Source organism: Nothobranchius furzeri, chromosome 16 (assembly GCF_043380555.1).
Source record: "Nothobranchius furzeri strain GRZ-AD chromosome 16, NfurGRZ-RIMD1, whole genome shotgun sequence".
NCBI classification, from domain to species: domain Eukaryota; kingdom Metazoa; phylum Chordata; class Actinopteri; order Cyprinodontiformes; family Nothobranchiidae; genus Nothobranchius; species Nothobranchius furzeri.
The window spans coordinates 31833078-31847027 of record NC_091756.1 but is presented as its reverse complement, the minus strand read 5'-3'; the positions used below and the strand labels follow the sequence as shown (position 1 = coordinate 31847027).

The following is a 13950-nucleotide window of genomic DNA, read 5'->3' as shown; positions in this document are numbered from 1 at the left end:
ACGTAATTTTAAGAGTGCAGAATGATCCATCATAAATAAATTTACATTGTTAGAAGCTGTCTCAAAACTCTGCATGATTAACTGTAACAGTTAAAGATGTCATCTCATTTTCCAAAGTCCAAAGCCTATCTTAAAGGGATTTAACACCTGAACATGAAATTTTGTCTGTTCACATATTTTCCAGAGTTAGATAAGTGGGAAAACCAATTTGTAACCAGCTTGACTGTAACTGCATTGGCCGTCCACCTTTAGCTTAGCATAAAACACAGTAAGTGAGTGGATCCAACTAACAATGTGAGTAAAAACATCCTTAAAATCATTCAGCAGTGATCCCATTTCTTACACCATACCTCTAAAACAGGAGAGGGCAACCTGAGTCCTCGAGGGTCGCTATCCAGCCGGTTTTAATTGTTTCTCTGCTTTAACACACCTGGTTTGAATCTGCTGGTGATTAGCAGGCTGCTGCAGAGCCTGGCCCAATCTCAATACTCACACTGCGCCCTGCGGTCTTCAGCAAAGTGCACTTGGAGAAAGTGCGCAGTGGGGTTCCAGTGCCTAGTGCACAAGTAATTGCCGAATTGAGACAGGGAGCATTGCGTCATCGATCGCAACGCATTCCGTGATGCTGGTCGCTGTGAAACTTGTTTCACAAACCTTTATTAACAACTTTCAAACAAACAATAAAGCAAATCTTTGAAGTAAATTTAACTTCATTGCTGCTTTGTCTAAAACATTCAGAGCATCAAATAATCGTCTCAAAAAGAACTAATTTAATTAGAAAATACATATTTTCAGAAAAGGAGCCCAAGGTCGCTGCAGACTTGAGTGAAATGCAGATCATGGACGCAATGTGGGCGTGGTCAACTTCCGCACTTGAGAATCGGGGCACCCTATGCACTGGCACCCTGGCACCCCTGGCCAGGAACGCGCAAATGAAGGGCGCAAGAGTGCAAGTGCCAGTATTGAGATCGGGCCCCTGATAAGCTGCTGAACAGGTGATTCCTCCAGGAATCAGGTGTTTTTGAGCAGGTAAATAACTAAAACCTGCTTGATAGCAGGCGTTGAGGACCAGGATTTCCCACCCCTGCTTTAAAACCAAGTTTTAGGGTGCTTAGCAAGGGCGCCCCCAAGCGGTGGCCAGGGGTGGCCCCTAGAAAATTGCTGGCCCCTCCAGGAAAAGCCAGTGTTAACAAATCATATTAATGGTCAGTCAAACCATATATTGATCTTCAAGACATAATTGTAAAACAAAATAAAAATATTACAACTAATGAGTAAAGAAATAATCAGAATTTAAAAAAATACTTGTGTTTCTGCTGTTCACCATTTGAAAAAAAAAATTTTATTTCCATAGTTTTTTGATGTGAACACAACAACACAGGTGAATTAACCTAAAAAATACATTTTAAAATAAAATTTGGTATAACATTTTAAGTAACTGAAATGTATTTTTCTAAAATGTTTGTGTTTGTAAAATTTAAGTTAAATGCTACATACTGTTATTTTAATAAAAACGAATAAAGGCCCAATGCAATACATAGCCACAGACTAAATTCAACCAGTTACCACAAGGACCCATTTGTTGTGCCAACCCAAAAATTTCTTTGGCCCCATTTGGCCACCCCTATCAACATTTTCTGGACGCGCCCCTGCTTAGCAATGTGTGGACCAGCAAAATGTTCCCACAATGTGGAAATGTAAACACGTTGCAGGTTAAAGTCAAGATTTGTCATACTTTTTTCCCTACTGAGCTAACGCTGGGAAATATGTCAACTTTGGGTGGAATATCCATTTAAACTTAGCTAACTTATTGTTGTTTTACTGTTTAACATTTTGATAGATTAAAGCCGAACACTATATTTATTTACAAAACAGGCTGATAAAAAATAAGCCTCCAATTATTCAGTAATGCCTAAAAATGCTGTTAACACCTTTATGGTCATTGTTAAGAGGCCTTGCACTCACATTTACACCATTTTTCCCTCACTGGTCACATTGTTCCAGAAGCTGGATGGAGTTTTAGTAGCTAAAATAGCACCAAACAATAATCTGAGATGATAAAACATTTTTGTATTTGTTATTTTGTAGAGAAGCCAGTCAATGACGAGTGACTATGATTAGGAATGACTAATTTGAGTAAGAACCACACTGACCAGCTAACAGCTAGCTAGGTTGGCTTGCTGCTATCTTATCTCAAAAGATTTTTTTAGTTGATTTTGATGCAATTTTATAAACCTTTCCACCACCAGTCACTTTACACACCACTATGAACCTGGCAGAAATACCATAAATTGGAGATGAAAGTGTCCACTGCCGCTGTTTGTCCTTTAAATCCATTGATGACACTCAAAACAGTTTTTAATAAAGATTATGTTTCAACATGATTAGAAGCAAAACAACAACAGTTTTATTTTGAAAATCCACTCCGTGGAGGAGTCTTCTGAGTGCTTTCACATAAAACTCATGAAGTAAACATGAACTCTGAATGCATGCAGCATTGTAAACATGCTTCTTTGTGATCATCTTCATCACATGACCTTTGACACAAAAAAAGAATAAATACTTTCTTCTTAACATGCGCAGCAGCATGCAAACACACACTCATACATATGCAAAAACATATTGTTGCTAAACAATTTTAGTGATATATCTATATATATAAGTTACATTTTTACAGAAAAAGTCAAACAGTAAGTTAGAATATTAAGGGCTTCATTTCAAAAAGATGTCAGATGGCGATAATAACAAATCCTGTTTTAAGTATAATTATAAAAAACATATTTCAGAGGTAAAGGAAAGTTGAGGACATCAGATGTTGGACTCAACAACTTCAACATAATTAGCTGGGTAGAAACCCTCCTTGCCTCCACTCAGCACCCCTCTGCACCAGCCCTGGTCATCTTCCTCCTCCACCTTCAGGAAGATTTCACCTAAACAACACATTTTATTTGAGTCACACTAAACAAGCACCAGCAAACACAGTTTCAGTCAAGAACAAAGTACTTATTAAATGGTAAATGGTAAATGGCCTGTATTTGATATAGCGCCTTCTAGAGTCCTGGAACCCCTCAAGGTGCTTTACAACACAATCAGTCATTCACCCATTCACACACACATTCACACACTGGTGGGGATGAGCTACAATGTAGCCACAGCTGCCCTGGGGCGCACTGACAGAGGCGAGGCTGCCGAGCACTGGCGCCACCGGTCCCTCCGACCACCACCAGCAAGCAATGTGGGTTAAGTGTCTTGCCCAAGGACACAACGACAGCGACAGACTGAGCGGGGCTCGAACCTGCAACCTCCCGATTACAGGGCGAGCTCTTAACTCCTGTGCCACCGTCGCCCCAAATAAGTATTAACTTACTTTCTTACTTTTATTTAAAACACTGAGTTGAAATCAGTGATTTTTACATCCTGCAGTGGAAACATTTTCAATTTTCATGAGGAGACTGGTGCTTTGATGGACCACAAATAGATTAATCCTGTGTAATTTAAGACCATTAAGGGCTGTGTGATGTCAAGGTGTAGTACAGAAAATATTCTAAGCGTTAGCCCTGATTTAGGCTAAGCATGTTACTGCAGAGATCTTATTGTATTGTTATAAATAAATGTGAAAATATGTTAATAACTCCTCATATTCAGATGGGACATTCAGGGAAGAATAGAGAAGGACAGACACAGCAATAAAAACGACGTTCACACAGAATCCATCGTGCTGTTTTAAAGGAGTGACCAAAGTGTTTACTGTAGTTATAAAACAGCTTCAATCTACTAAAGCTCATAATGATTTGTGCATTATTATTATTTTATACATCTTTACTTTGCCATTTATTTTGCTGTAAATTGTCAAGTAAATGGAATTTGGGGTGATGCATCAGCAGCAGTGTGTAGGTCATCTAGTGCATCCAGGGGTCAAGTTCACGCTACATGATGGACCGCTTTGAAATGTAGGACATTTGAGCTGTTTCAAGGAGACAGCGCCCTACATTAGAAATGTTTTGTTAGAAACCAAATAGCCAATCTGCCTGAACCAACTTTCAGAGAGAATTGTTTCTTGAATCAGCTCTAATCTCATACACATCACAACGATCATAGGAGGTGCATTCCAAAATCTTTTCACTGCTGTCCTTTTTGCCTCACAAAGCTGTTTTTGGTGCAATTATTAAGAAATTCGTTTTTAAGTTGCTTTGGGTAAAAGTGTCTGCCAAATGCTTGAACATAAACACAAGTTCCAGCTGGTCTTGACCACTGGGTGCACGGTAATGTAGCTGCAGATGATAGTTACACATGTGGGAAAACTAACACATTTGAAGTGGTCTCTGGAAAGAAGGAATGTCTTGCAAGTCATACTCGGGGCAAAAAAAGCCCATCAGCACAGACAGGTCTGCCACATTAAAGGAGATTTTAAAGGTGGTCTGCATGGCTCTGTGCTGCCAAATGACGTCATTTTAGCAACCATGGCCCTCCGCGCAGCCTCTGTGCGGCCCAAAGGTTCCACACTGCGCACCTAGGACATTTTCTAACTACTTACACGGTCCTGTGCGGAAAAACAGGGCAGACCGGCAAGTGCTTGTAGTGGCGGAGTATTGTCAGCACAGACATCTTTATGATTCAGCCCATGAAGCTCACCGTGATCAAAATATTGTCAATAATTGCTGTCACAACAGTGATTTCTACTTCTACTATGGTATAGTGTTGTATGCATGCCGTAGAGCTCCATGCCGCTGCCTGCAGTCTGGAAGAATATTGGCTCACAGCGGAGACAAGCCGCAGAGGGTAGGAAGGAACCATAAATGCTACATTTTCTGCCTGGAATGTACATGCGTCAAGCATAAACCAAGCTTAACACTGTGAGATTTGGCATCTTATTTCCTGATATTTGGACACCTTGCCTCAGATTGGACAACAGCAATGCAACTCTACCACTGACTCTGTTTGCTCTGCAAACTTATCTCCACAAATAACACAAGCCTGGAGGAGTTTCTGCTGTGTGGTTGAGTCGCTAATGCTAATGATTAGCTTCTGCTAGCTGAGATGTTCTCTGCTGATTCTGGATCCTAAAAAAACAACAGCTTTCCCAGTCACTAGCCAGTATGGGTGAGTCCAAGAGACCGCTTGACATAACCCTATCAGAAGCCCATGCTGGAGATAGGTGTAGGAGACTATTTTTATGTTCAGCCTGCATGAAAACTCTGATTATAATAAGAAATATCATTAAATAACACTTTTTTTAGCTGACACTAGTGCACTTTCTTCTTGGCTGCATCCCGCCACGTTGTTCGCGGTGGGAAACAACAGTTCTTTTTTTCAACTGTGGCTATTCATGAAGCTATCTATTACCTGACTTATTTATTCGTAAGTTTTGAGCAGAAACACACTAAACTAGCTAAAATCTGGATTCCATTTTCTTACTTTACTGGCTGCTTTCACAACCTTAAAGGGGAACTAGTCAGTTTTGGCCTGCTTTTAGCGTCCCCTGGTGTCTGTTTGTAGAACCAAAAGCAAAACCTATCGCCTTGCTGTGCGTTCGTCTTTTTAACACCTTAATCTAACAGCTGAAATGTCTCTCCAGCTGTGTTCATGATCTAAAACATGCAGGAAACATGCTGGAGATTGACTGCAGCGCCAGGTATGTCAGCTCCATTTTTTCCAAAAATCCCAATAGAGAGGAAGTGGAATATTCCAGCCACAGTAGACAATAGGGGCTGGGTGACCTTTCAGTAACCATGTAAAGCAGGCCTATTCAATTCTGGGCCTGAAGGGCTGGTATTCAGCACGTTTTGGTGATTTCTCTAGTCCATCATACTAGATTTAGTGGTTGAATCACCTGTGCAGCAGCTCATCAGGCTCTGCAGAAGCCTGTTAATAACCCGGGGCCTCATTTATCAAGCTTGCTTACGCACAAAACGGGGTCGGAAAACTGCATAAGCAACTTTCCACACAAACTTTGGGATTTATGAAAGAAAGCTTAGCGGAAAAATGTGCACAACTTTAAGTTGACTAAGGACCTGCCTTACGCACATTTTGGACATGGAGAGCACCTGCAGTGCTGCTGCTGAGAAGGATAATATTATGAAATCCTGCAGCATTATCACTTGTACTGCTTTGTTTCCACACAGAACAAGACCCCCCACACGCACACACATGTGGGCATGCGCGCGCGCACACACACACACACACACACACACACGCACACACATGCGGGCATGCGCGTGCGCGCACACACACACACACACACACACACACACACACACACACACACACACACACACATACACACAGCCTGAAGCGCAGCATACAGAATGCAGAATATTAGCAGGGAGACAAATTAAGACAGAATGTCATGCGTCTGTGACAGTGTGAGCGTCCTGTCACTGTGACCCGATTGATCATACACACTGACTACTTGGACAAGGGAGATCTCCATTTGGGTGACTGTTTAGTGTGCGTGACTTTCACCCGGGAGTCTGGGGATCAAATCCCGATTGGACCATTTCTTTATATCCACCACAGATCTCTCTGAAGAATTCACAACATTGACGGCTTCAGCAACGCTGTGCCACTCCGTGGATTTTCTCTTACTGTACTTGTCTCCTTCAAAAAGCAGCTGAAGACTCAGTTGTTCAAGCTGGCTTTTGTATGACCTTCTTCAACCACTCTCTCTTTATTCTGCTCTCCCCACCTATTCCACCTTCCTCAGGATCCACTGATTTCCCTCTTTCCTGTTCACTCTCTCTCTTTCTTAACATTTTTTCTTTTAAATCGCAATTGCTTATTCTTGCTCATTTTAAATATATTTTTAAACATTTTTGAAATGCTTTTTTATATTTTTACAATTTTAAATTTTTTGTTTTTGTTTTTGTGAAGCGCCTCATGATTTTTATCTTGAGAGGCGCTATAGAAATGATATTTTTCTTTCTTCTTTTCTTTCTTTCTTGTTTTGCAAAAGCACCTCCTTTCATTTCTCCACCTCACCCGCAAGTACCTCAACTTCTGCTTGTGAAATTCCGCTTCCTTGATCTGCGGTTGTGATCGAAATGCTGCAACAGCCGGCTTATGTATATGCATGAGATCCACAAGGCACTTTACATTGACTATTTATGGCAGTAAGTGGGTGCGGTGAGGGCGGGATGTGACTAAAATGCAGCTGAGAAACATTCTGTTAGTCTCTGATTCATGAAGTGGAGATTGCGTGCAGCTGTGCGTACTCCATGTTTGATAGGTCACAAACCTACTTGGCATAAGTAAATTTTTTTGCTGAGCTTAAGTACGGTTTTAGTAAGGATTCTACGCAATGTTTGATAAATGAGACCCCTGCTGATTGAAATCAGATACTGGCCCTTGAGGCCCGGAATTGAATAGCCCTGGTCTTTTGAGCACATACTGTCTCAAGAAAATGATTTCAAAATATCAAAAAGTTGCAAAATTTCCTTTTAAAAGTCTTGTAATCCCTTTTTATTTTCTCCAACAAGGAGGATGGTATTGTTAATGCTGACATAAACCAGATACATTCATCATGTCAGTAGGACAGATGCAGAGATGTAATCTGATTAAATTGCACCCACATGTCTACTAGCCTGCCATCACTTTGGAGACATAGATTATATCTCTGTAACAACACATAGATACAAATGTGATAGCAGTTTCTTTTACCTGATTTAAAAGATAGCTCATCACCTTCCTCTCCCACGTAGTCATACAACGCTTTCACCTTCACACCCCCGATCATCACACTAGAAGGAGAAGGCTGGAACTTTTAACTCAATGTTTGCATTATTTAGAGACAAAGTTAGCATCCTGTTCGGGAAAACCTACGTTCGACTTTCTTTTCCTTTCTGGTCTCTTTTTTTCCTCTTTAGTTTTTTCACAGGTGGAGCCCATTCCTAAAAAGCACAGAAACGTTACTGTAGGATGATTTAAAAAATCATTGCGCCATTTTTTTTTCCATTTGATACAAATATGTTTTTGTTTATTAATTGGGTTTAAATGTGAATAAGTAGAAATGTTTTACTTGAATTCTCTTGCATTTAAGCCACATCTGCATGAAAACAGTAAAACTCATCACATACCTCGACCTTTGGCCAGTCGGTCGGCATGCCCGGGCCGTGATTGTTCTTCCACCATTTGAGGTCATCCTGCTCGTCGATGGACATCAAGGTCTGATGGAGCTCGCTGTAAACAGCCTTCACGCTAACACAAAGAGTAAGAGCAGTGGGCGTGGTGTTAAAGTTACACACACATGGACAATCACTTGGTTAGCCGCTCACCTCTCGTTGTTGGTGACGTCCAGATGTCTGTGGATGGAGAGAAACACTTGCTTCAGAAAGCTGATCCTCTTTCTCTCTTCTTCCTGCGACTGTTCAAAAATGGCTTCCATTTCCTCCATGTACCTGGGCGTGTAAGACGACACTTCCTCCAGCATTTTCTCGTATCGATCCCTGACCTGCGAGCCGCTCGGGAGAAATCATTCCACGATGAATAGTTGAACACGCTCTCAAGGATGGAGCATCTGCGTTTCACTAACGAAGATCTAAAATGTATAAATCGTCTCTTGTTCCCATGCTGGTCTCCAAAAACAAAGAAAGAAGTAAGAATAACAACATTTCCACAGAAGGGAAATGCTCAAAGCAGAAAACTGGGGTTGAGTCTCAAGAGATTAGATATTACCACATGCAGAGGGGCAACCAAACTCCTGGCATTCGTGTTGGGGATTGGGAATGGATTTAATAAACCTAATGCAAATCTCAACCTCCTGAAGGTGAAGCTTACATCAGCAGTAACATCTTCCCTCACCTTTTCTTTCTCCTCAGTGGCCTTCTCTTTGGCCTCAGTGATCTTCAGCTTTTTCTCCTCACTCATCTCAGAGCTTTCTCTTGCTTGTCTTTCTTTGTCAAGAGCTGCTTGCTCCTTCTGACAAGTCTTGTGATATGAAGCTCGGACTTTCTCCAGCTGTTAAGTCACATATACCGATTATTTACACAGGCAGCAGAACTGAGGGGCTTATACATTAATCCAGTAGTATTCGAGTGAGAATACTGGACTTTCCTGCATGCTGAGATCATGATTAGCTTAATCTGAAGCTCTAAACAGGATGAAATCACTAATATGTTTATGTCAGAATGTATTTTGTGATGTTTGCTTGTTTAGTTGATATATTTTCCCTCTCAAATAGCTAATTCTGATGCTACTATTTATTTTTGTTAATTTGACTTAAGCCATGAATCTAGACTCTGTTTAAAGTGACAATGTGTAGTTTTTACCATTTATCTCTGGAAATATCCATTGAAATGTTGTAAATGAATAAAAAGATGGCCAGTTGTTGAAAAATATTGGCTGTTTCATAACATATAACCATAAAAATCAGGTCTAAAATACATGGGAGTGGGTCTAAGTCTCTGGGCGACACCATATTGGATACCACGTTTCCTTTTACAGAAGCCCGTGAGGACAAAATGCATTTACTGATTTGTAACAAATAGTTACAAATCTTTCAGCATTAATAAATGTTGTTCTTTTACACATTTAGCTCTTCGCTCATTGCAAGTGATGAAAGAGAATCTGATGTTCTTGTTATCTTACTGGATGTTGCACTTCCAATGATTTTTGACACTAATGGCCATCTAAGGTCTCACATGAACACAAAAATAATGCTTGTTTGCAATGATTTAGGGATGTACTACCCCCTATCGCCAGAGAAACTACACACTGTCACTTTAATACAACTTTGGAGAAACAAAACTCTGGAAATGTCACCCCACATAACCTGCTGCAAGTAACCCAAAAGAACCTAAAACAACATAAAAATAAGACCAGATTCCAAAGTCTTCAGATCTCAAGCTTTTACAAAATGTCTAAGGGTGGTGGGTAATCTGTGATTCTGCGTGGTTCAGACAAAGGCAGCTCAGTTTTCTAGACTCTTGAAAACATTTTGTTGATTTTTCAATGAGAAGCAAAACCTTTTCAAAAGTGAAGAAAAAAGCCAGCTGCTTCCATCTGAAGCTAGGACCAACATAACCTGGACTGTACAAAGAGTTTGTTCTAAAAGCCATAATTACAGGTGGAATTTGAAAAACGAGAATATGGTGCAAACGCTCATTTATGTCAGTAATTGAACTAAAAAGGTGAAACTAATATATGAGAAAGACTCATAACATGCAAATCCAGATATTTCAGACTTTACTTGTTACAATTGTGAGGATTATGGCTTACAGCTTATGAAAACCCAACATTCAAGAACATTGTGAAAAGGTTCAATATAACTCAAAGTGTCATACTCCAATCAGCTAATGAATCTAAAACACCTGCAAAGGATTCCTGAGCCTTTAGATGGTCTCTCAGTCTAAGTTGAATAACTGACACAAATTGGTTTTTGCACCATATTCTCATTTTCAGAGTTCCACCTGCACATAGAGGTTGATTATCTAGATGTTTCTTCTGTGAAACTCAATAGTTCTAATGTGGTGAAAAGTTTCTTTAGACCTTTTGCAGCTTTTTGGACCAGGGCTTCTGGGCTCGTGAAAAACTCGTTTTGTTGTCATAGGTCTCCTTGAAGCCACAGAAGATTTTCTTTGGGAAGGTCTCTTTCTGCCAGGTTTTCACTCGTTCTCCTTCTTCTGTGACAAGTGACTGAGCGATGGAGGAGTGGAGGGCAGACAATCGTTCAGTGGAGGTGAAGAAACACTGCCATGCCATCATGAGGGAGCCATAAAGAGGCCCTGGACGAGTAAAAAATAGAAGAGGACATCACGTGGAGATGATTTATGGGCATTGATGCCACCAGATACTTCTTACACACTACTACTGTTGATGTGCTGAAGCTAAGTAGATGCTTACATCACTCCATCAGGTCTACCAGTATGAGCAAATGTGAAATGATAACAGTGATTAAGATCTTATTAATAAAAGCAAAAGTGGACAAAATTGGATATTCAGATATCATTTGACCTAAATGAAAATTGTCTCAAAATCAACATGTTGTGTTTTTAAAGCTAACCAGACACCATACCTGTTGTTTTTTATACTTACGAGTATCCACCACCGACTTCCATTTGTTGCTCCACTGGTTAAGCTGCTGAGCGTATTGTTTTTCCACCTTTGCTCTCTCCACAAAACAAGCCACAATGTCATTGCAGGCCCGGAAGGATTGCTCAGTTCGGTGCACGGTACGCACATAATTTCCTGGCTGGGAGGAAGGGAGGCAAAGGTGTGTTGAAAGGAGTTATCAGTGTTTAAAAACATAAACAAACTACAGTTATGGATTACTTTAGATTTGATGATAGGTATGTATTTTTTACCATCCAGAAGCTCTGCTTCCTGGGATCCTCTGGGGGTTCTGTGGGTCGGTTCGCCATTTCTGGGAATGCGTCTGTCTCAGAGAGCATAGAAATGCCGGCTCGTCATTTACAGGAAGTTGCTAAACTGGTTGAGATACAAACACTTTTTTTGGCAGGAGATGATCAGACTCATTAAGTCCTACATTAGACATCTATCTGATGTCAGCCGTCAAACTCCCCGTCAACAAAATCTCGTTTCCTGAACCTATGATCAAACAGACATCGGGCAAAAGTCTTCAGTATTTTCCTTCTCTAACCTCCATCCAAATGACATTTTATTTAAACAACAGAAAGCTCACACACTCTGACGCCCCTCTGCGTAAGCACGGGAAGCATCGTTCCACCGGCGGGCTGGAATTCACAGGGGTGGGATCAGCCAGCAGGAATAGAACAGCTGCTCCAGCATTCTTCCTGTTGCCTTCCCAAAATAAACAGCAGGGAAAAGGTCATCTTTCCCATTGCTCTGACTCACACAAGGCCTGTTCGAACCAACTGTTTTCCACTCTGACTCCTCCTGCAGCCCTTTTCTCAGATCATGACCAGAAGAGTTTAACAAGTTTTACTTTGATCTGGATTTCAGCGGAATGAAATCTTCACATATTAACCGTTTTCCACACAATGTGACGTGCACCACATGAGTCTGAACGAGGCACAAAACCAGAGGGATACATGCACAAACATGCAAAAGGACAGTCAGACTCAGGCCTATTCCTGTCTGTGTTGACACGCTGCTGGCTCTCTTAAAGGAAAGTGACTAATCCGCATCACAAGACTCATCGCTCATCACAAGACTGAACTTGTATAAAAAGTTTTGGATCATCTAAAACCTCATGCCCTTTTTGTGCTTATATTGGTATACTTTTGTACAAAATTCCCCTCTTTTCCTGCATGCTGGAACAAAAATAAAAAGTGGGTTTAAGCAGGAGACACTGATTGACTTCATCTACATGAGGTTGTCCATGTAAGGCAAGCGAAGCGATCGCATTCTGTCACCCAGACAGATTTCGATACCAAAATCTTCACTTACAAGCTGAAAAAACATCTAAAATTTAAAATGACAGCTGAGCAGTCATGCCCGGAAGCAACCGTGACTTACATTTCTGTCTGAATCTCCGCTGATTACTCAAGTGTCCACTTGTTACTGTAGTTTAAGAGCTGCTGAGGATTCCTCTCCATGTCTGTCTCCCCTCTCCTCTTCTCCTCCAACACATGCTTCTCCCTGTCTTTACTCGCTTTGCTGACCCACTTTTTCCTTGGCATTTAAAGTTACACACACACACGCACGCACGCACGCACGCACGCACACACACACACACACACGCACGCACGCACGCACTCACATACGCATGCACGCACGCCGCACGCGCACACACACACACACACACACACACACACACACACACACACACACACACACACACACACACACACACACACACACACACACACACAGGGCAGTGATCTCAAAGTTAGCGTGTGACAATCCAAGCCAGCAGGATAAAAATAAGATTAAACAAATCAAAGCATTAGCATGGCAGTTACTTCCATGCTAATTGGCTTCAAGGCAAATAAAGGAAGAGGAACAAACTTACCTCTGCCTCCCTAAAATCCAGTCTGCAGTCATCCCAGGATCAGCGTTTCTCCTGCTTCATTTTGATTCCTCTACTTCAACCTCATATTGTGCTTCTTACATTCATCGGGTGCCTTTGTGTCGGGTTGTCAGACACTTCTTGCTCTCTGTGACGATCTCCGTCACTTTGCTGTTATTAGACAAACAGCTGGAAGACCCCCCACTCCAACCCCTCCCTCTGCCTCTGTCAATATGGTGCTAATGAGATGCTGAACTTTAATTTTGACCATTCACTGGTTACAGAATCATGTCTCTGTGGCACCCAGCCATGTGAGCTTATTAGTGAGGGAGTGTGACAGCAGCAACGGAGGGGTGGGGGGTATCCTCAGTGACCTGCCAGTCTTTTTGTTGAGGCCTGAAAAGCATCTTGTATGCCCACACATTGTTTAACTGTTTCGTTTTTGTCAGATTGTGATGCAAACTGTGATTTCAGGGTGAGCCCTGCTGTCATCCAGAGTTACGGTCTAATAACTGCTGTCACTGCTCTCCTCTGTGATGAGCCGGGGGCAATACAACAACGCCATGACACCTTTTGAACCTATATGGCGAAACATTTAACAGCAGCCGCAGAACACAGCTATTCTTCACCTGGAGTTTGTTTTTGATGATCCAGAAAATACAAAACCAACATTCACTGTCTTTAACCCTCCTTTGGGTATAGTCTTTTTTTTTAAATAGCTGAAATAGCGCAACCATCTCAATACTCTCCAGTTGGTGTTTGCTCTTGTTTTGAGTTTCTTGGTGGACTGAATGATTGCACTCTCCCTCAGTTCAAAGGAAACTATTATCTTGCTTGTGTCGTCTTCCTGGGATGTCCACTTTGGGGTCTGTCTTTGACTCTAGATGTCATGTGGCTGGCATACAGCTGATAACACCTGCAGCTCAAACAAAGGGTAAATACCAACAGGAGAATATTTTAGTGGATTTTGACGCACTTCAATGTAGGCAATACAAATGTGAAAGCACCCAAGATCCTTTGTGTGA

The 13950-nt window shown here is 41.4% G+C and overlaps 1 protein-coding gene across 4 annotated transcripts; it reads right to left on the bottom strand.

Annotated features, from left to right (window-relative positions):
- Positions 1-2340: 2340 nt before the first annotated feature.
- Positions 2341-13084, bottom strand: LOC107388080 (protein kinase C and casein kinase II substrate protein 3). 4 transcript variants are annotated; one of them, XM_015963456.3, is made up of 11 exons: positions 12929-13084; positions 12433-12588; positions 11298-11368; positions 11029-11185; positions 10483-10718; positions 8797-8952; positions 8271-8446; positions 8073-8193; positions 7819-7886; positions 7657-7736; positions 2341-2930 (listed from the first exon to the last, which is right to left on the bottom strand). In XM_015963456.3, exons 3-11 carry the CDS (start codon positions 11352-11354, stop codon positions 2809-2811), a joined length of 1173 nt encoding a protein of 390 aa, XP_015818942.1. In that variant the 5' UTR covers positions 11355-11368; positions 12433-12588; positions 12929-13084; the 3' UTR covers positions 2341-2808. The 4 variants fall into 4 exon arrangements, with proteins under 4 accessions (XP_015818942.1, XP_054605108.1, XP_070401650.1 ...); XM_054749133.2 differs by lacking the exon at positions 12929-13084 and adding an exon at positions 11636-11754 and having other exon boundaries at positions 11298-11541; positions 12433-12554; XM_070545549.1 differs by lacking the exon at positions 12929-13084 and having other exon boundaries at positions 11298-11421; positions 12433-12512.
- Between the last annotated feature and the right edge of the window lie 866 nt (positions 13085-13950).